The sequence below is a fragment of the Seriola dumerili genome, unplaced genomic scaffold (assembly GCF_002260705.1).
Source record: "Seriola dumerili isolate Sdu_G_001 unplaced genomic scaffold, Sdu_1.0 BDQW01000306.1, whole genome shotgun sequence".
Lineage (NCBI taxonomy): Eukaryota > Metazoa > Chordata > Actinopteri > Carangiformes > Carangidae > Seriola > Seriola dumerili.
The window spans coordinates 1,315,317-1,336,498 of record NW_019174561.1 but is presented as its reverse complement, the minus strand read 5'-3'; the positions used below and the strand labels follow the sequence as shown (position 1 = coordinate 1,336,498).

Below are 21,182 nucleotides of genomic sequence, written 5' to 3'. Positions count from 1 at the left end.
AGCAGACAGTCAGCGGAGCATCGGCACGGCAACAGAGGACAGAGGAGAGAAGAAGCAGAAGACAGTGAACACAACATCCAGAAGATTTTCAACAGCAGCAGCAGCAGCAGCAGTGGCAGGACATCTGTGACATCTGTGTCTGTGACACAGTTCACAGCAAAGCAGAAGCAACAGATTGTCCCCAGTTGCAATTGTTGCTGCAGCCGACGCTCTCCCGGCTGATCCGGGGTTCGGAAACGAAGCTGATTTGCAGCAGCTCCTGCAGCCGCCGTCCCCCGGGTTTTGAAAGTCAGTTTGTCTCGGTCGCAGAGATGCACGAGGAAATGACAACGCCGCGAGACGGAGACGAAAAGCTCTGATTCAGTCGAGGGGAGCAACTGCTGGGCGTCAACATCACCTCCGCCGCCGGCGTCTCCTCCCATCCTCCTTCCTCCAGCAGGTTCTGAAGAAGAGCAGGCGTCTGAGCGGTGAATGCACAAACAGGAGGAGGACGTGAGATTGACATGCAGAGAGCAGAGTTCAGGGAGTTTCACTGTGAAACAACGAGAGCAGGATATCAGGCTTTATCAGCGTGAGACTCGGCTCCAGACGTCAGACAGTCCATCAGACTGACACCTGGACAGGAGAGCGAGGAAGAGGAGGATGAGAACGGAAACAAAACAAGAATCCAAACACTAGAGGAGATGACAGGAAGTCAGAGATTTAACTCTGCTGCACAAAGTCACACGTAGATATTCACTTTATTTATCAGATCAAGTGAAACCAACAGAAACGTATCTCCACATTTTATTTCTGGGATGATTTTGCGTCACTGGAACCTGCGTCTAAACTGAGCAACACTGACATCTTTCTTCCGCCGCCGCTCGCTGACAGGAAGTTTCAGCACCGATCAGTCGGTGTGAGAATCTTTGGGTTTCTTGCTCGACTCTTTTGTTTCCGGGGTGAGGTGGATCTGCCGTGGGGGGCAGCTGACAGCCATCCAAGACGCCGCGAGCCGTACTCCGCGTGAAGAATGCCCAGCCGCGCTTGGCCAAGCCGGCCGACCCGGGCCCGACGGCGGGCCTCTACATGGAGCGATCGCAGAGCCGCATCAGCCTGTCGGCGTCCTTCGAGGCCCTCGCCATCTACTTCCCCTGCATGAACTCCTTCGACGAGGACGATGGGGGTGAGTGGGATTGACACACACACACACACACACACACACACACACACACACACACACACACACACACACACAAAACAAGATTAAGGAGCCATACATAAAACACACGGGAAAAGGCTCATGTTATTTGTCACCTGTCTGCTGGAGAACGGATGTTTCCCTCCACACGTCAGGCAGCGTGTTATGTAAATGTGTCGAGGCTCAGAGGATACTCAGACACACACACACACACACACACCCACACACACACACACACACACGTCCTGCAAAATCCTTCCATGTTGTTTTTGTTCATGAGTGTGTCCAGGCAGATTTTTCTTTTTAAAAGTTTATTTTTTTATGCCTTATATTAGAGAAGCAGTGAGACAGAGAGAGAGAGAGAGAGAGAGAGAGAGAGAGAGGGAGAGAGGGAGAGAGAGAGGAAAGTTGGGGGAGAGAGAGAGAGAGAGAGAGGATGACATGCAGCAAAGGGCCGTGGGTCGGATTCGAACCCAGGCCGCGAGCCACCAAGGCGGCTGCATTTTCTAACATCCAGTATTTACATTATGATGTGATTATATGTTAAATGTTTGATCCCGTGGGAAACAATCAGCTGATTAACAGATGATTCATCCCACAGTAAATTAATTATTGACGTTTTTAACGATGGACGGGGAAGTCGGCTTCTCAAACTCTCTGCTTCATGTCGTTAAAATGAAAATCTGTGGGCAAAACGAGACACTGGAGGATGTGCTGTTGGACTTCAGGAGCAGATGAGTCATCTGTTGTTTGGAAAGACAAAAGGAAAGATTCGATGAAACTGAAAATATGTGACAACACACACAAAAAAACAGAAGCCAGAGTCACATGGCTGATCTGACGGGCAGATGTCCACTTAGCTGATAATGTTTGCATTTAGCTGAATTAAATGTGTGTGTGTGTGTGTGTGTGTGTGTGTGTGTGTGTGTGTGTGTGTGTGTGTGTGTGTGTGTGTGTGTGTGTGTGTGTGTGTCCAGCATGTATATGTTGCATGCCGTCATACGTGTGTTTCGTGCTGTGTTCATGTGTCACAGAGACAAACTGCTGTGAATGTAAGTCAGTAAAACTACGGTAAAATTAGACCCAGATTGGTGTGTGTGTGTGTGTGTGTGTGTGTGTGTGTGTGTGTGTGTGTGTGTGTGTGTGTGTGTGTGTGTGTGTGATGAGATTGTCAGTAGAATCAAACATTTCCTCAAATCGAATGCATTAGATGATGTAATGTATTTTTACTGCTCCATCACATCACTCCTGACTTCCTGTTTGGTTTCTATTGGATTGTCTTCTCCGTGCAAATGGAAGTAAATGATGAATGTGTTCTATAAAATAATAATAAATCTGATAAGAACTCATGTCTGCGCGAGCTGCTGCTGCTAAGTGGGTCACAGAGAAGTTGCAATTTACAGCCTGAACATTAAACTGAAGGACAGTGAAGACACAGTGACTGACAGCTGATGTCAGGAGTTAACACGACACGTGATTCTGATTTCTGTAATCGATTCAGTTCCGATTCACAAGGTCCCGGTTCGATTCACTTTTCAAAAACTATGTTACAAAATGCTTCACAAAGACAGAAAAAAATGAAATCAATAGATTTCGAAAAGAAGAAAAACAGATAAAACAGTTCAAACAATCATCATCATCTATATAAGACGAAGTGTTTCAGAGGCAGAAGTGGACACTGCACAGGGGTCAGCACAGACCAGAGGTGTGTTTATAAGCCTCTTCCTGCGACTGTGAGAAGACAGTGCTGTTGTTTATCCGCTACAGACGGAGGCTGCAGCGTCGTCAGTGGTTACAGTTTCTACTGGAACGGTTTGTCCGTCAGCTCGGCTGAAACCAGCGGCTGTAATAATCTACATGTGAAGTCAGTCATTTCAAACCCCAGAGTCGGACTGAACATGTTGGCCCAGAGCTCAGAGAGGGAAGCTCATTTTTACCACTGTCTCGAACACCTCTCACACCTGCTGCCCCTCAGAAACACACACACACACGACCATCAACACTTAACTGCTTTGGTGCAATCTGATTCTCAGCGAGCCACGGCGTCTGGAGGAGGAGGAGGAGTCTGAGAGGGAAACTCTGAGAAGGAGTGTGAGCTGAAGAAGTGACCAGTGGATGTGTGAGCAGCGGGGCCGCGTATCAAGAACTCGACCCCGCTAACGAACCCACGGCGGGTTCGTTAAGACGCATGTATTTCAATTCTGCTTTTCGATTCCAAAAGCATTTGCATATTTCAGCCGTACTCCCGAGTGAAGAGCAGTGAGCATTTTAAGGTCAATAAAAGTTGTACTTATCTGCCAGGACCTGTCAGGCGGACCTAATGTCTCTTGGTCGTAGTAAGCTACGTCAACAAAGCGTGTGGAGTTCATCTGGTGTTTACGTCCTTACGCTTCACTAAGAAAGACAAGCACACAGCAAAATACAACTTCTGCAGGAAAAATATTCCGTGCAAAGGAGGAAGCTCCACCGATGTGACGCAGCAGTTACTTCAACGCGGCGTGAATTTGAAAGAAGGCGTCTTGTTGGATGTGTCGCTGTCTCCGCCCACAATAAAGCCTCAGATAGAAGCAGCGTCTCATGTTCAGCTACATACATGTTGTTTCTGTTTATTTAAATAGTTCTGGTTTGTTTTTTCAAAGCTAGAGCTTTTTGTGTTTGTATGGGGTCGTCGTTTCTTTTGTGACGCCAACCAGGAAGAGACTGATGAAGGGCGGCATGATGGGAGTATCACCTGTACGAAGGTGTGAATGAGTTTTCAACTTGCCGACGCTGTTTTGTTCTTCTGGGCGTTTCCACGGAAACACAAACATCCCCTCACACACACAGATGTAGGTCCTCTTATGCCTATACAAACATTCACACACACACACACACACACACACACACACACAGGTACGACAGCAGTGTGTGAGGTAATCAGAGCGGAGCGGCAGGCCGTGGTTTGTGGCTCTCAGTCTAATTAAATGTTAATATGGCGGCTGATTGTGGCTGACTGCAGCTAAATAGAGGCCTGATTGCAGGTTAATTCTCTCTCTCTCTCTTGTTGTCTGTCTCATTGTCTCTCTGTCTCTCTCTTTCCGTCCACTCTTCACCCCGTGGTTTAATAATCCTGTTTGCAGGTTAACTCTGTGTTTCCACCTTAAATTGTCTTTTAATCGCTTCCCCTCGTCTCTGCTCCGATGCTTTCTCTTCCCTCACACTTCAGTCTGTTTTAGTTCAGACATGTTGGAAGAACGTTTGTTCTCTCAGCAGCAGAATAAAAGTAGAACGTAGAACGCTGGAGAACAACAGACCTCCCTGCTGTTTAAATACGTCTGAATTTAAATTTACAACATCAGACATTATGAATCATCTTAGTGACCACAGACTGTAAATAAAGATGGACGTCGCCTCTGCGCCTCACCACCCTAGGTTTCTGAAGCTCAGAGTGAGCTGCTCCACCGTCACCATCTTGGCAGCGCCTGACTCCGCCCCCTAACTCCCAGCTAATCCAAATATGGTCAAAGAGGAGGAGCCTGTGTGGAGCTGCGACTTTGATGAATGTCGGTTTAATAACTGTGGCTAGCATACGCTCCCGTTAGCATCGTTAGCAGAGGTTGAGTGAAAGAGGAAGCTGTGATTTTTTATTTTTTATTTATTTTTTGACGCGATTCTGTTCCTGGTCTGAATGTGGTCCGATCCAGATCCTGCAAATCCAGCGGAGGGTGGTCGGCTGATGAAAAATAAATGAAACGTCGTCTGTGTCCGAAAGGAAAGAAAACAGAATGAACATGTTCAGATATGTCAGTACAGCTAGCTCGTATTCAGGAATCCGTTTAGTTGTGTTTCATCGAGTTAATAACAGATTTTAAATGTAAAAGTGAAAATCCACCTTAAAATACCAGTAAATCTAAAGGGAGAGAAGGTGAATTTATACTGAATCAGAATCTCAACTTCTCCTCACGTCTCTGTCTCTGACCTGAATTTCAGTTTCACTGTTTTTCCTCTCGTGTCTCACAGATGATCACACACACACACACACACACACACACACACACACACCCTCCTGTATGTGTTATCTAGCAGCTCAGGTGTCAGATCTCTCACTCTGACAGCTGAGGTGATTCTCCTGCTTCACAGATTCAATGTAAAACTTGAGAAATGAAACGTAGACTCAGACGCTCGTCGTCCCGTCTCCGTCATCTTCATCATGTCCGACTCTGAACAACATCAAGCGTCCACTGTCTCCAGATGTTACTCACTGTCCCCCAAATATTCTCATCCTCTGGTTTCCTACGTTTCCCAGAATGCTTTTTGACGGCTCCGTCCAGAGGTGGAGAGAGACTCTTTGTGTTTGTGGCCTCGTTGTTTTGGACCTGTGTCTCACCGACACTAATTCAGACATTAGGACACATCAGGACAGAGGTGTTGAATTACAAGTCAAACACGTCCAGTTAGTCACAGTTTCTTTAAACCTTCTCTACATGATAATATGATAAAATGATTTAATAATAATCGTTTTATTTCATCATGTCAAGGAAAATAACGTCTGTGATACTAGCACCTCCCGTTCTCGTGGACACGATATCTCAGAAACGCCTTCACAGAACTTCTTCAAATCTGGCACGAACATTCACCAGGACTCAAGGATGACCTGATTAGATTTTAGGGGTCAAAGGTCAAGGTTGTGGCGACCTCACAAAGATTTTGGCCTTGTAAATGCAATATCTCCAGAACTCCTCAAGGGAATTTCTTCAAATTAGCTTTGTTGACTTAAAGTCAAGGGTGAACTTAGAACCATAGAATTTGGTGGCTGAAGGTCAAAGTTCAAAGTTCAAGGTCACAGTGACCTCACAAAACGCAGATTTGGCCTTGTGAACGCAATATCTCTGTAACACCAGGATGGAATTTCTTGCACATTCACTTGGACACAAGGATGAACTTATTAGATTTTGGGGGTCAAAGGTCAAGGTCAGTGTGATATATTATGATATATATATATATATATATATATAATATTCTGTATGACTGTGGATAAACAGTGAAGGTGATGAGATGTCACTCAGTCGTCATCAATGTATCAGGATAGAAAGATGAAGGGGAGGAGGAGGAGGAGGAGGAGAAGGACTGAGGGATAGAAAGACGTAGGAATAGATGTGGAGAGAAGAAAGCAGCATCAATCATACATCAACCTGAGGTCACATGCATGGAGGGAGGGAGGGAGGGAGAGATGGAGGGAGGGAGGGAGTAGTGGTAGAGGTGAAAACATCAGGAGGGAGGGAGGGAGTGAGAATGGAAAAATAAAAATGTCTCAGTGGGTCTTCTTCTCCCTCCTTCCTCCTGCATCTCTCCTCTCTGTCCTCCCTCTGTTCACTCAGTCATCACTCCATCTCTGTCTTCAGCCCTGCTGTCACATGACAGGAGGGAGAGAGGGAGGGAGACGGGGAAAAATGAAATTTAATTTAATGAAAGAAAAGACAGGAATGTGAATGTGGCCACGATGATGAAGAACAAGGTCGCGAGATGTAGAGGAGAGAGAGAGAGAGAGGGGGAGAGAGAGAGAGAGAGAGGGGAGAGAGAGAGAGAGGGGGAGAGAGAGAGGTCTCTGGTGTGTTTCTGAGCTGCAGAGACGACCCAGAAAAGTCAGGAGTAAAAAATGGACGACCAGGAAAGGAGGTCTATTCTATAGGGAGGGGGAGGGGGGGGGGCAGTATTGAGCAGTATGGCGGCAGGGAAGGTGCAGCAGCAGCAGTGAGTGGTTGTTGTTTTAACATGATGGTTAAAAGCTGCAGCACGTCAGGAGAGTGGAGATGAAACGGTTGTTATTATTACATTATAACCTTGGTTAATTACTGTGGTTAATTACTGTGGTTAATTACTGTGGTTAATTACTGTGGTTAATTACTGTGGTTAGGTCCAGTAACAGTAACAGTCAGTAGCAGGTGGAAGCAGGTTTTTTAAAAGCGAGTAAACCCACTTTTACACGTCAGACGAGTTCACCTGTCTGCTCGGAGCGATGTCACATGACCACACAGACGCACGGATAGATGCGGGAGAGACACGGTGAGCCGAAGCCGCTTCGGTCTGTGATGGTGTGTTTCTATAAACCGGTCTGCTGCGTGACAGGTGACAGGTGTGTCTGCAGCAGGTAAACCCAGCACTGCTCCTGGTCCCTCGTGGCACAGACGTGTTGGACCTGTACCTGTACCTCGGTGAAATGATTTCACCAAGTGTTTTATTACTTTTTGAAAAATGTGCATTTTAACAATAGTTAAGAATAATTGATGATGATCAATGCTCATTTTGGTCACTGTGACCCTGATACAGAATTTCCCTTGATGACACTACAGAAGTGTTTCCTGTCTAGAGGAACACTCAGTGTGAATGTCACTCAGACCTCAGACCCTACAGCAGGTTTATATGTGGAGGACCATATAAGATCAGCCTTCCTCAACGTGTGGTGGAGTAAATGAGTTAAAGTATCATGTTTTAAATGAAGTATAATTATTTCATTATTATTAAAATGATTCTTTTTAATGGAAATAAGGAAAATTTTTGCAATTTTTTTGCAAACTTTCATCACAGTTTTTAAGAGAAGCTGCAGTGAATCAGGTATTTTAGCTGCAACAATTGATGAAGATCAGTCAGAGTGATGCTCCTCCTCCTCCTCCTCCATCAGGCCTGACCGTCCTGACAGACTGAGAGCAGGAAGTGAAGTTGTCGTGGAGACAAAGGCGGACGAGACTGTGCAGCCTCCTCGTTACATAATGAATGAGAGTGACTCCTTTGTTAACGTCCGTGCTTTGTGTCATAATGACAGGAAACGAGTTGATGAGTGGAGCTGACAGACGGTTAACTCCTCCCTCTCAGATCTGAGTCCAACACAAATCAGACTGAAGAGGAAGAAAAACCCCCAACGACCTGTTGTAACCTTTTCTCTCAAGTCGCTCTCCAGCTGCTCATCCTGCCTTCTCCTTCACCTCCTGCTCTCTCTCCTCTTCATCTCCCTCTTATCTCCTCCTCCTGTGACCTCCCTCTTCACCTCTCTCTGGGTTTCTCTTCTCTTTCTTCCTGTGCCGTCACGTTTCAGACCCCACAGTTTAGATCTGTTTGGTCTTTGTCGTATTCAAGTGTCTGAGTAGTTTTCATTTCCAGTGTCCAGAGCAGGAATTTAACGTTAGGGTCATAATTAAAAGGCCTAAATAAATAACTTGACTTTCTGATAATAAAAATAACGCAAATGACATGAAAATAATAAATTATTCATCGTATCATTTTTCTCTACTTTATCTGCTCCTTCAAAATAAAAGTGGATGAAGGTTTTATACGGTTAGAGAAAGATGGAGGTTTTAAAATCGTCATCACTGACTTGAAGCAGGAGGCGGGAAACGCTGAGACCTAAAACTACAATCTCTCTCAAACCTTAAAGAAGTAGTTTGGATTAATAGCACACCTGTCCCCGGTCCATCCAGTGTAGCACAGAGAAACCACCTGACTCTGTCCAAAGGTAATAAAATCTGCCTCCCATGGCCAGTGATGCTAAGCTCAGCTGTTTAACAGAAAGAAACGAGAGTGGTATCAATCAGTCATCTCACTCTGACACAAAGCCAAGACTTCTTGATGTATGTGTGTAATAATAGTGTAATAAACAATCTCAGCTGAACAGCTTTAACCCGATCTCACTCTCCGAGGACGTCTCTGTGTCTGTTTCTGTCTCTGTGTCTGTGTCTGTGTCTGTGTCTGTCTCCCTCTCTCTGTCTCTGTCTCTGTCTCTGTGTCTGTCTCTGTGTCTGTCTCTGTCTCTGTTTCTGTTTCTGTGTCTGTCTCTGTCTCTGTCTCTGTGTCTGTCTCTGTTTCTTTCTTGTCTCTGTGTCTGTGTCCGTCTCTGTCTTGTCTCTGTCTCTGTNTAGCACAGAGAAACCACCTGACTCTGTCCAAAGGTAATAAAATCTGCCTCCCATGGCCAGTGATGCTAAGCTCAGCTGTTTAACAGAAAGAAACGAGAGTGGTATCAATCAGTCATCTCACTCTGACACAAAGCCAAGACTTCTTGATGTATGTGTGTAATAATAGTGTAATAAACAATCTCAGCTGAACAGCTTTAACTCGATCTCACTCTCCGAGGACGTCTCTGTGTCTGTGTCTGTCTCTGTGTCTGTCTCTCTCTGTCTCTGTTTCTGTCTCTGTGTCTGTCTCTGTCTCTGTCTCTGTTTCTGTGTCTGTCTCTGTCTCTGTCTTTGTGTCTGTCTCTGTTTCTTTCTTGTCTCTGTGTCTGTGTCCGTCTCTGTCTTGTCTCTGTCTCTGTCTCTGTCTCTATCTCTGTCTCTGTCTCTGTCTCTGTTTCTGTCTCTGAGTAGCGTCACAGGACCAGAGCTGTAAAGGTTAGAGAAGCTGCCTCTGTTGAAATAGAAACGCTCTGTCAAACTTCTCAAACTTCAAATCGTTCTCAATAATTTATTGATCATTGCTCGATGTTGGGACAGGACGGCGTCTGAGTCCAGATCTGAAACGTGGTGGTTCACCTGTTAGAGACCTGGGATCTGGTTTGTGCTGAAGCTGTGAGGTCATCGAAGATAATGATCACAACCTGGCCTCTCCTCCTCCTGTCTGGTGCTGCTCAGTCAAACACAGTGACTCGTTCTCCTGTTCAAACACACTGAGGATTGTTCATGAAATGAAGTCGTAGACTCAGACAATCAGTGAACGTCATGTGGCTGTGATGTCATCAGGTCCCGCCGAGGAATCTGAGTGATTCTGTTATAATTTACTGACATCACAGCTCTGCGTCTGTAGTTACAGATGTTACAGATGTTCGGTCTCTTGTCTCTCTTCAATGCAGTCGTGCTGAATGAATGAATGTGTAGATAATATTAATAATAATAATTAAATGATAATGATAAACATTATTTTATAGCACCTTTCATACAAGAACCAAGTGCTTGACATGAAAGACAAAATGAACATGAAACATTGTTAAACTCTTTGATCTGAAATGAAAAACATTAAAAACATTAATGTAAGATAAAATAATAGATCGTTAAGTATTCAGACATCAGGTCTAATTGAATCTGTTTATTCTTGATGACACCTGCACGCCGCAGGTGTCACGTCCCTCTGCTTCAGCATGTGGATGAAATGAATGAGGACGAAGAGGACGGCTGTAAATGTGTCGTCACGGCGATGAAGATGAACCGACTGAACTGAGCAGTAAAAAAGCTCTTTACTGCAACGAGCACGCAGCTCGTTAAGGCGTCTGCTGCCTCGTCCAGTTGTTGTTTGGCAACCGGCTGTTTGTTGCACAGTGTTTATGAGCAGGGAGCGTTCAAGATCGTTCCTTCATTTAAAGATACACCCCCTGATTTAGTTACTGCTCTCAGCTCGGTGTTGCTCTGCATTCATCACTGAAGAGATTTATTTTATCTCTAAATCATATTTTCATATTTTGTTTTTGACATTCATTAACTTACAATTCATCAATAATATATTTTCTTACCAGTCATTCTTTTTCTTGCAAAAGTAACATGACTGACACAAATGTCATATATTACTAGACGTGGGCAACATCCACAATTTATATTGTGAAATTCAATATTATTGAATATCAGCTTATATGATATGTAATAATCATGGGTTATTGATCATGAAAATAGTGCCACAAACTTTTTATCAATAAATTTCACAAACATTTGCAACCTAATAGATGTGTAAAGTAACATGAAAACATTATTTGCATAATGATGCATCATAAAAGAAAAAAAATCATAAAATGAATCATAATAAAAAATTTCTTTCATCAAGATTAACTGCACAATATACAAATTATTTTTTATTATTTGATTAATTCAGTCACATAATTAAAAAATTTTTTGATTTGTATAATTGTTATTATATTTTTATTTATATTTTATTATTTTTATTTTTATATTTTCGACAGGTAAAAAGGCAGAAGGAGAATAAATGAAATTAATGCAGAAAACCAAGCAGACTGGACAAATTCAAACATATTCCATTATAAACTACAGATAGACAGTCCCTCATATCTGTTAATAATTATAATATAATATATATAACGATACTTTGACACCAGCTTGAGTTCAATCTTTCAGAAGCTGTGGGTCGTTTCAGAGAAACTCACATTGACTTGTGAAGAACAGCAGGAACAGTGTGATGTGTTGTCATCTGATACAGCCATAAAAGTTTTATTGTAACAGCTGTTAGAGTCAGAGAGGAGAAAGTGCTGCAGGCAGGAAAATACCAACATCCAGAAACAGAGTTTAGATTTCCCTGATCAACAGTTTAACATTTAGAGACGTTTGGAGAAAAATATTGGATAAAATCAGCTTCAACATCACAGCAGCATAAATGATGTGCACAGCATTGATACAAGAGAATCAGGTGAATGTGGTGATGAATGATTCACAGTGAAATCTGGAAATACAGAACACAACACTGTGATTTCTTCTTTGTGTTGGGTTTCATCATTTTGAATTTGAATAATTAATTTATGATTATTATGTGTTTTAACTGTAAATAAATGTTTTTTATTCGATAAAATATTTATTCAGTAATACTATGTTATAACACTATAATTAGCTTCCACTCTATCAAAGAACATGTCATATATAAAGTCATAATATAAGAATAAAGTTATAATTTTATGAGAAATAAAGTCATGATATTAGAAAAAAATTCATAATTTTACAAGAATAAAGTCATAATATAAGAATCAAGTTGTAATTCAATGAGAAAAAGTCCTAATGTTTTGACTTTTCTTGTGAAATTACAACTTTATTCTTGTAAAAATTATGACTTTATTCTCATAATGTTATCACACTTTTTGTTGTAAAATTACAACTTAATCATAATTTCATAATTTTTTTTCTTGAAATATTATAATTCTGTCAAAATTTCAGATTTTGTTCCTAATAATCTGTTGCCGTGGTAATGAGGCGACACTGATTAAATGTGATCAGGTCAGGTTTTGTTTGTTTTGAACAGCTGATTCTCTCCTTCTTGCTCTTCCTCCCTCATCTTCATCACCTCTTCTCTCTTCTTTTCATAAAGCTGTGATTGATGCTTTTCTTCATTTTCCTCTCTGTCAGTGAAGACAGAAAACACAGGGTCAGCTGATATTTATATGCTAATGTTAGCGACCGCTGCTGCTGCCGGGATAATATCACACAGAAAATATAAATATACAGAGGAAACTCATTTCAACACAAACTGAACTGAGAGAAGTTTTTGAACTTTGAAAATCAAAAAGATGATTAAAAAAAATAAATAAATAAAAAGATGATTTAAAAAAAGAATTAATAAAATAAAGAGGATTGAAAACATAAAAGACATTTAAAAAATGATCACGAAGATGATTTAAAAAAAGATTAAAAAAAATAAAAATATGATTAAAGAAAGATTTTAAAAAATGACAATAAAAATAAATATAATAAATAAAATAAAGACGATTAAAAAAACGATAAAAAAAAGATGATTTAAAAAAAGGTTAAAAATAATAAAAAGATAATTCAAAAAAGAATTATAAAAATGAAAAGATGATTCAAAAATGATTAAAAAAAATAAAAAGATGATTTAAAAAAATAAAGATGATTTTAAAAAAAATAAAAAAATAGACGATTAAAGAAATAAAAAGATGATTAAAAAACGATAAAAAAAATAAAAACATGATTTAAAAAAAGACTAAAAAAAATAAAAAGATGATTTTAAAAAAGAATAAAAAAATAAAGACAATTAAAGAAATAAAAACACGATTAAAAAAAGATTTAAAAAAAATAAAGACGATTAAAAAATAAAAAGCTGATTTTAAGAAAGATAAAAAAATTAAAAGATGATTAAAAAATGATAAAAAATAAAAAACATGATTTTAAAAACTAAAAAAAATAAAAAGTTGATTTAAAAAAATGAAAAAATAAAAAGATGATTCAAAAAAAGATTAAAAAAATAAAAAGACAATTAAAAAATGATAAAAAAAATAAAAAGATTATTTAAAAAAGATAATAAAATATAGATGATTCTGTCTGTTAAAACCAGTAAGAAGTCGAGCTGCTGGATTCTGAACTACAAGCAGTAAAATCCTCTGGTTTCCTGTATCAAGTATCAGTAGATTCAGCTTCCTGTCTGGTTTGTTGACATAAAGCGTCACTGTGCAAAGTCACAGTTATTTTCATGTTATTATTACACAACTTTTGTTGGTATAAGATGACAGGGCCTTGTAGCTGCAGGGTGAGAGGGAGGCTGGACGAGGAGGCTCAGCTAAAGAAACTGAAGAGAGCTTGTGGGGGATGTGACTTCTGCAGAAGTAAATGAGCTTTTAAGGTCAAGTCTCAGTGAGTTTGAGTGGCACTCTGGTGAAGGTGTCCTTAAAAATGATGTCAGTGTGAAACCACCTCGTCACCGTTGGCTACAGGAGCTCGTTTTCTAATTTCATCAGGTCTTTGTTGTAGCTCGGTCTTTTCATTTCCAATAGTCCTTGCTCAGGCGTTTTCCTGTTTTTAAAAAGTCCTTGTTGGACTCAGGACCAGTTCTTCCTCTGTGCTGCCCTGCAGTCTCAATACAGACCTTGGCGGGAACAAATCACCACAGTGCCAGCTATAATAGAGGAGGGAGGACTGTGTGTGTGTGTGTGTGTGTGTGTGTGTGTGTGTGTGTGTGTGTGTGTGGTCAAAGACGAAGCCAAAATCGTGTTAAATTTATTTCATTGGAAGCACCCCCCCCCACACACACACACACACACACACACACACTCCTCCCCCTTCTCTTAAAGTGATTTATTCTCCTGCAGCGACACAGTGAAACTGTCCAGTCATCGCTCCAGAGTAGAAGAAGAAGAAACAGGAAGCAGGTGCATAAAGAAATGGATTTTATCAGCACTAATATTTTAAATACAGTCAGTACGTTCAGTACGTCACAGTGGTTAAATGCAGTGGTTAGTGCAATGTAAAGATGCATCTGTAGATTTAATTCAAAGCTCCTCCAGTGTAAAGGTCTGTGTCCATGTGTAGTGTGATTATAGATCAGCTCTAGCTTCTATATTAATACTGTGAAAGTATCAAAGCCTCAGTCCACAGAGAAATGCACACAGCCTGTATTCAGAAACTGAGCCTTAAAACCAGCCGTCAGGACTTCTGGAACTTTGTGATGTCACAACAAAGCAGTCACCAAGCCCCGCCCACCTGGACCCACCATCCAAACCTTGCAGGATTTGGTTTCTCTGAGTGTTTTTACCTGAAATCTGCTTTATTTTTATTGGATCACTCAGAAAACAGTCAGAAAACAAGCATAAAATATTGAACCATGTTGATGTAAGAACAAATGAGGAAATAAAAACAATGTTAAAGAGCCAGATGTAAATAGTGAAGTACAATTAAAGAACTTCAATTATATGTGTAAATATTCACCAAATAAATACTCTGACTTTAAATGACAAAATAAATAATTTGTAATAATCTTTAAAATGCTTGTGATGTTTGTAGAAATCGTGGTGCAGTCAGTGCGTTGTTCCAGACCAGCTACAGGTAATGACCCTGAGACACACACGTCTCAGGGTGTAAGGAGACAGATGTTGGCCAGTCAGCAGCTGCTTCCTCCCTCTGTGACCAGCTGTTGTTTATTTGTCCCCAGATGTTAAAGTCTGGTCCGGTCGTATCACATCTGGAAGCTCATAGTCTCAGTAATTGGAAAGTATGTTTTTGTCCAGTCCGCCAACTTCATTTCTTTCACGTCGTTCCCTCCGTGTCCCGTAACAGCCACAACATCTGTAACATCTGCAGGAAATAATTTCATCATAATGGATTATTACACTTCACTGTGTCTTAAATCTCCCATGTGTTTAAATGGGAGCAGTCTGTTTTGACAGTGAAATGTGGCTTGCCTCTAAAGTGACCTGCTGAATGTGGCTCACAGCGTGTGATGTGGAGCGCCCGCTGTGATGTGGCACAAAAAAAGTGTCTGAAAAGTTGTGATGTAGCGATCAGAGAGCCGGGACTCATTAGTTTGTCTCCCAGCAGAGAAACATTAATGAAAGCAGAGCGGACACAGAAATAGCTGCTCCCCATTCAGCCAACACACTGACTGACAGACAGGGAGACCGGGACAGGTGGGTCACACCTGGTGGCCCCGTAAAGGATTGAAAACACACATGAAGAAACCGTCTCACCAGAGAGTTAGCAACATGCACATGAGCTAAATGTCGAAGAACTAGACTGAACTAACAGCTGATAAATCATCATTTAAGAATAAATGAACAGTAAGATAAAGTTCTTCATATCAATATATATTTGATCTGTTTTAATATCAGTTCAGTTTGATTTTAGTCTATTCACCAAAACTCTGTGACTTAGCAGTTAGCAGTTAGCAGTTAGCTCACAGCTACTGGAAACAGTGGGAATTGTTTAACAAAATCATCCAAAAAATGCTTATATTGACAAGATTTATAATAATAATAATAATAATAATTATTATTATTATTATTATAACAATAGTAATAATAATAAAAATTAACTTTATATATATTTACTTTTATTTCAAATAGACCTCTGAGACCCAGATCTATCGACGACTTAATCAATCGACAATGTCATCAATCAATTCATGACTCACACGTCTCACATCAGATAACGTCCTCCCTGAGACAAACTGGCCGGAGGAGGAAGTGGACGACAGACCCGCCGCACGATGGAGGGATTATAGATTATAGATTAAAGACTATAGATTATAGATCTCATCTGGTCTGAAAAGGGCTCGAGATCCTCCAGGAGTCTTTATTTAGTCTGCTGCCACCGAGACCTGACCTCGGACAGACTGATGAAGATGGATGGATGATCAATGGATGATCAATGAATAAATGGATTATGGATGAATCGGTGAATCGATGGATGAATAGATGAATAGATGGACAGATAGATGAATGGATGAATGGAGTGGGTATCAAACAACTTCCAGCCGTGATGGTCTCAGTTTCACACTCTATACACCATCGTACGGCGTCCCACTCCCTCCTAACCACGCCTTCTGAGCGCTGGTGACGTATCCCTCCGCCCACGCTGAGCTCATCGCAGCAGCATGAAGACGGAGGCTCCGGCTCCTCCTCTGGGTGACATTGGTAAAAAAAAAAAAGAAAAGGATATAAAACATAATAACACATTTAATCTTGGCATAATTTCATATAGCCGGTCGTCGGTAACCTCTACGGACGAATGAGCGGTTAAATAAAATAAAATAGATGTTGTGTAATATCCAGAGAGGAACTGCCCCGTCACTGTCGGCCCATTCATTACGAGAAGAGAGGGAATCTGGCAGAAGGTGCTTGTCAGAGTGAGATAGAGGAGAATGAGGATCCTGGGAGCCACTGAAAGAGTCGCATTTATTTGAAGAATGACTTTCCCGTGGAGGTACCGCCGCCGCCGCCGCCGCCGATGACGAGTGATGACTAAGGCTGCGGGTGAATAAGAAGCTGCTGTTTGAAACCTCCTGGCACAGACGACGAGTCGGAGCTAATTACTTTATCGGTAGATAAGCATTTTTTAACCTTTCTCCAAATGAAGGGTTCTGCTGAGTACACCATGCTCTTTTTATTAGGCTGTATTACATTAAATATTACAGCCTGGATTTGCTGCACAGTCCAGGTGCATATACAGAAGCCAGGCTTTAAATGCCTTGCTCAAGGACACATTTATGGGCACAGGAAGAGGTCAAAGTTTAGGAGCCGGTTTAAGTTCGATGATCAAATGGATAAAGACTGAAAATTGCCAAACTTCTGCCACAGATAGAAGAAGAACCAAGACCACGGTCCACTTCCTGTTTCCTGTTACGTCATCCTCTCACACAGGGCGACATGGATCTAGTGAACCTGGGTACGACAGCAAGTTCAACACAAGTCTATATTCAAGAATAAAACGTCAGAGTGTAAACAATGAAGCTGAGCAGCACGTTGATCAGGTCATCATTTCATGCTGCGTTCCTATTGGTTGGTTTGTAGGTTGTAGGAGGAGCCACATTGTGAGACGGTCATCCTAAATTTGTGACGTTGACAGAATTTGTCCCAGGTTGTCTCTGGTCGCCTTCATCGCCATGGTTACTATAATAACAGTCATGGCTTGGTAAGGTTTAGAAAAAGATTGTGATTAAAATACGTACTTCCTCAACATTAGACGATCTCTGTTGTCATGGTTACAATAATGACAACAAACGGTCATGGATAATAGAAACAACACGGGAATCGAACACACCGCTCTCCTGTGTCACATTCATCCGTCCATCTCCTCCTGACGTGGACTCTGTCTCTCTTTATACTACGTCACCGACACTTTTCCCTGTCATCATCACGACGACCACTAGATGTCGCCTAGCAACAAAACCTGACAATGATGTCATAATGACCTGTGGGCTCAAAATAATCAAATGTGACAAAAGAGAAATGAATTGTGACAAACTCCCAGGACTTTTTATTTTGTGTTGATTCACAGCTGTTTACAGTATGGATCACTGTCATGTGACCACGTTCCCTCCTCCCCGTCCTCTCAGGCAGATTGGATGTTCTCCATCGTCTGGAGTGTCCCCGTGACCTGTGGGAGAGTTATTGATCTGAAGTCTGCAGCTGCCAGTTCTCTGATTGAACCTTCGTATTGATTAGACATTTCTGTCAAAGAAAATCTTCATTCATCATTGGTTCATTAATGAGTTTTTAACCTTCTGCACTGGAGCTGACCTGCACACACACACACACACACACACACACACAGTGCACAGTCTCAGTCATTCTACATAATGTGTTTTAATCTGTTATATGAAGGTTGTGAGAAATGAATGAAGCCTGGATTTAATAAAACGAGCTTGTCAGAGTAAATTAGAAAATTAGAAATTCAAATCTTTAGTCAATTGAAAGATTCATCACAATGATATATGATTATGAACATATATATATACAGTATATATATATGGTGATGAAATAATCATCAGCACCATGAATGTGTTTCCACCTTGAACTGCAGTGAACCAATCACAGTCTCAGATTCAGGGTTTCATACGTCACAAACCTCAGGAACCAATCCTGTCAGCTTGTGGGGACGGGGGGCGGGGCTAAATACACCTGAAACCTTGTCAGTACAGCGAGAGAGAACGTTAGCATTAGCACAACCGCTAACACTGTGTCAGCCACTGCCAGTTGTAAGATAACAAACAACATTAACACATAAAAGATGCTAACTATGCTAACGGTTCTGACCCGTCTGCTAGTCTCTGGTTCTGGTCTCAGACTCCTCCTCTGAGTCTGGGTCTGACTGAGGCTCAAACATGTGGCTGAGTCTCTCTGATGTTTCCTCCTCTCACCATCTTGATGCTCTCTGCTCTTTCACCTGTCCACCTGGAGACAGCAGGTGGTGGGCGGGGCTCAAGGCCTGATCCAGCTTTATCAACCAGGAAGTAAGAGGAGATGAAAACAGAAAATATGAATCACAGCAGAGGATTTGTACCGAGTTTAAAACACGTCTGGAGGAACAGGTGTGTAACTCCTGAGTATCCACAGCCAGGTTGCTGATTTGAGATTCTGCAGGTCAGCCATCTTGAATGAGACAATGTAAAAACTAGTCTTTCAAGTCTCTTAACCTGAATGAGTCATTAAAGTCTGAACAGGCGCAGACATGCGGCCATCTTGTTTTCACGTTGTCCGTCTCGTTGTGGTGGACACGATGTCTCCGTAACACCTCGACAGAACTTCTTCAAATGTGACACAAACATTCACTAGGACTCAAGGATGAACTGAATAGATATTTAGTGGTCAAAGGTCAAAGGTCAAGGTCACAGTGACCTCACAAAACACTTTTTAGCCATTACTCAAGACAAAATTTCCCCCAAACGCTTCATATTTTCTGTGACTCTGGATGAACAGGGATGTAACCTGAGACTAGACGAGTGATGGAGGCGGTACTTCTAGTTAGTGTGTTCTAGGTGTGTCCCAGCAGGTGCAGTTAAGTTTTCCAACATGTTGCTGATGGCAGCTGAAACAGAAACAGAGAGTGAAGCAGAGGAAAGAGAGAAAGCATCAGTGTTAGAGAGACAAAGAGACTCAGTGTAGAAATGTCGTAAATAAGAGAAACTGTCACTCTTGTATATTTTAATCTCTTACCTTGATTGCGAGGACAGATTGCCTTTCACGGCGCTGCAGATGAAGCGCGGTGAACTGGATTGAATTGAAGTGAGATAATATCCCATCAGCCCCATGAAAGGGCTCGATGTGTCTGCCGCAGTTATCCACCTGCTGTATTAGTTATGTAACTCCACTGCGCCTCAATACACCACCTGTGACAGGAGGTGACAGCAGGTTACACACACACACACACACACACACGCACACACACACACACACACACACAGAGGAAACCACACGCCTCTGTGTTAAAAGGCTCGGAGCATCCTCAGGTTCCACCGCGGTCTCCGTAGTAACAGCGTAAATGTCCATGGCAACCGTGTCTGTGTCACTACTGATGACACAAGCTGCGTCCGACATCACTCCGCTCTCCACTCACTCACCACCTCTATCAGTGTGACTACAGCAACCGACAGTAGTAGCTCACTGACACACCTGGAGGAGGTGAAGGGGAGTAAGTGTTGTTGTCAGTGAGAGGAAACACAGATCACACACACACTCAGGAATCATCCACTGAAACATCAACAGGCAGAAACTGGTGTAAAGTTCTTTAACGGTGATTATGTTTCAGTGAGACGTTTTTATCTTTTTACTTTTGTCTGTTCAAGTCGGTTGCACTCTACAATCAGACTCCCCCTATAAAGGATTTATCAGTGGTTTATAGCTAGTTTATTAATTAGCTCGTTAACACTTTGTAAATCATTTATAAGCTGTTAAAACACATTAGATAAAAAGGCCAACAGTGACCTGTTTCCTGCCAGATAGTGAGCCCACACGTGTCATGTCTCTTTGTTTTCTCCATCATCAGCGTCTGTAGCTGCTGCTTCGTTACTAACAATTAATCAACATCTCAGTGGTTAAAGAACATGTAACTGGAGAAGAGGAGCCTCATTGTAAAGTGTAAAACACATCAGCGTTCTTTAATGACTTGCTTATTTATTACTGGTAACTCATTAATAAATGGTTTTTACGCTTTATGAAAAGGCTCCTTTCACCAGTTATAAATGGTGGTAACTCGTTAGTCACATTAATGAGCCTGAATCAATGTATGAAAACTGTTATAACCTGTTTTTAATTGTTTATTTATGATTTATAAAGTGTCGACAACTTAATGAAGAACCTCGTTATTATATATGTCATATTTAAGCACTTTGAGGTGAAAGGAGCTGTAATATATCATTAGATATACATCATATATATATATATATGGCGTCCTGTGGTGATGAAATCACAGACAGTAAAAATTTAACTTCTGGGTCCTCGGCTCGAGTCTGGCCCGTATTCTTATACTCCCAGTCACCGATCACCTTCAACCAATCACCTGTGGTCAATACTCTGGTGTCTGTGGCTGAGAGAAGCGCTGTGTGCTGTGTAGTGTAGCCCCGCCTCCCACCAACAGGCCGCCAGAACAAAAGAAAAGATGTCTGTGTGTGAGACTGATAGAACGTACGGCATCTGAACTGTCAAAACATGATAGATAGATGATCAGTATCAGTATCGGTGGCAGAACCATGTGATCGGAGCATCCCTAATGTGGGCCAGATCCGGGCCAGAGGAAAACAGGCATGTGGCCCAAGTAAGGAGCAGATTTTATTTCTATCAGCGGTGGATGAATTGAGACTCAGACTCAGATCCAGTTCCCTCAGTCAGGTCTGAAGCTCTGGAGCGTCAGTGATCATTGACTTTCAGTTGTTCCACTTAGAGTCTCTGAGAAATTAATTATTGATGTTCGACCTCGTTACAAACTCAACAGTTAAAATCCTGGATGTCCGAAACTTTATTGACCAACATGTCTCAGCACTGTGCCGTCAACTGAAAACCACGAGCTGAGGAAGAGGAGGGAAAAACACCTGAGCTTCAGACTGA

At 41.7% G+C, this 21,182-nt stretch overlaps 1 protein-coding gene across 1 annotated transcript in view; it reads left to right on the top strand.

Moving 5' to 3' along the window:
* The window catches only part of rims4 (regulating synaptic membrane exocytosis 4), a 39,659-nt gene continuing 18,477 nt past the window's right edge, over window positions 1-21,182 (top strand). Inside the window, exon 1 of the mRNA XM_022758705.1 lies at window positions 1-1,165. Coding sequence (XP_022614426.1) covers window positions 1,069-1,165 — 97 coding nt within the window. The 5' untranslated portion in view covers window positions 1-1,068. The remainder of the gene's footprint in view (window positions 1,166-21,182) is intronic.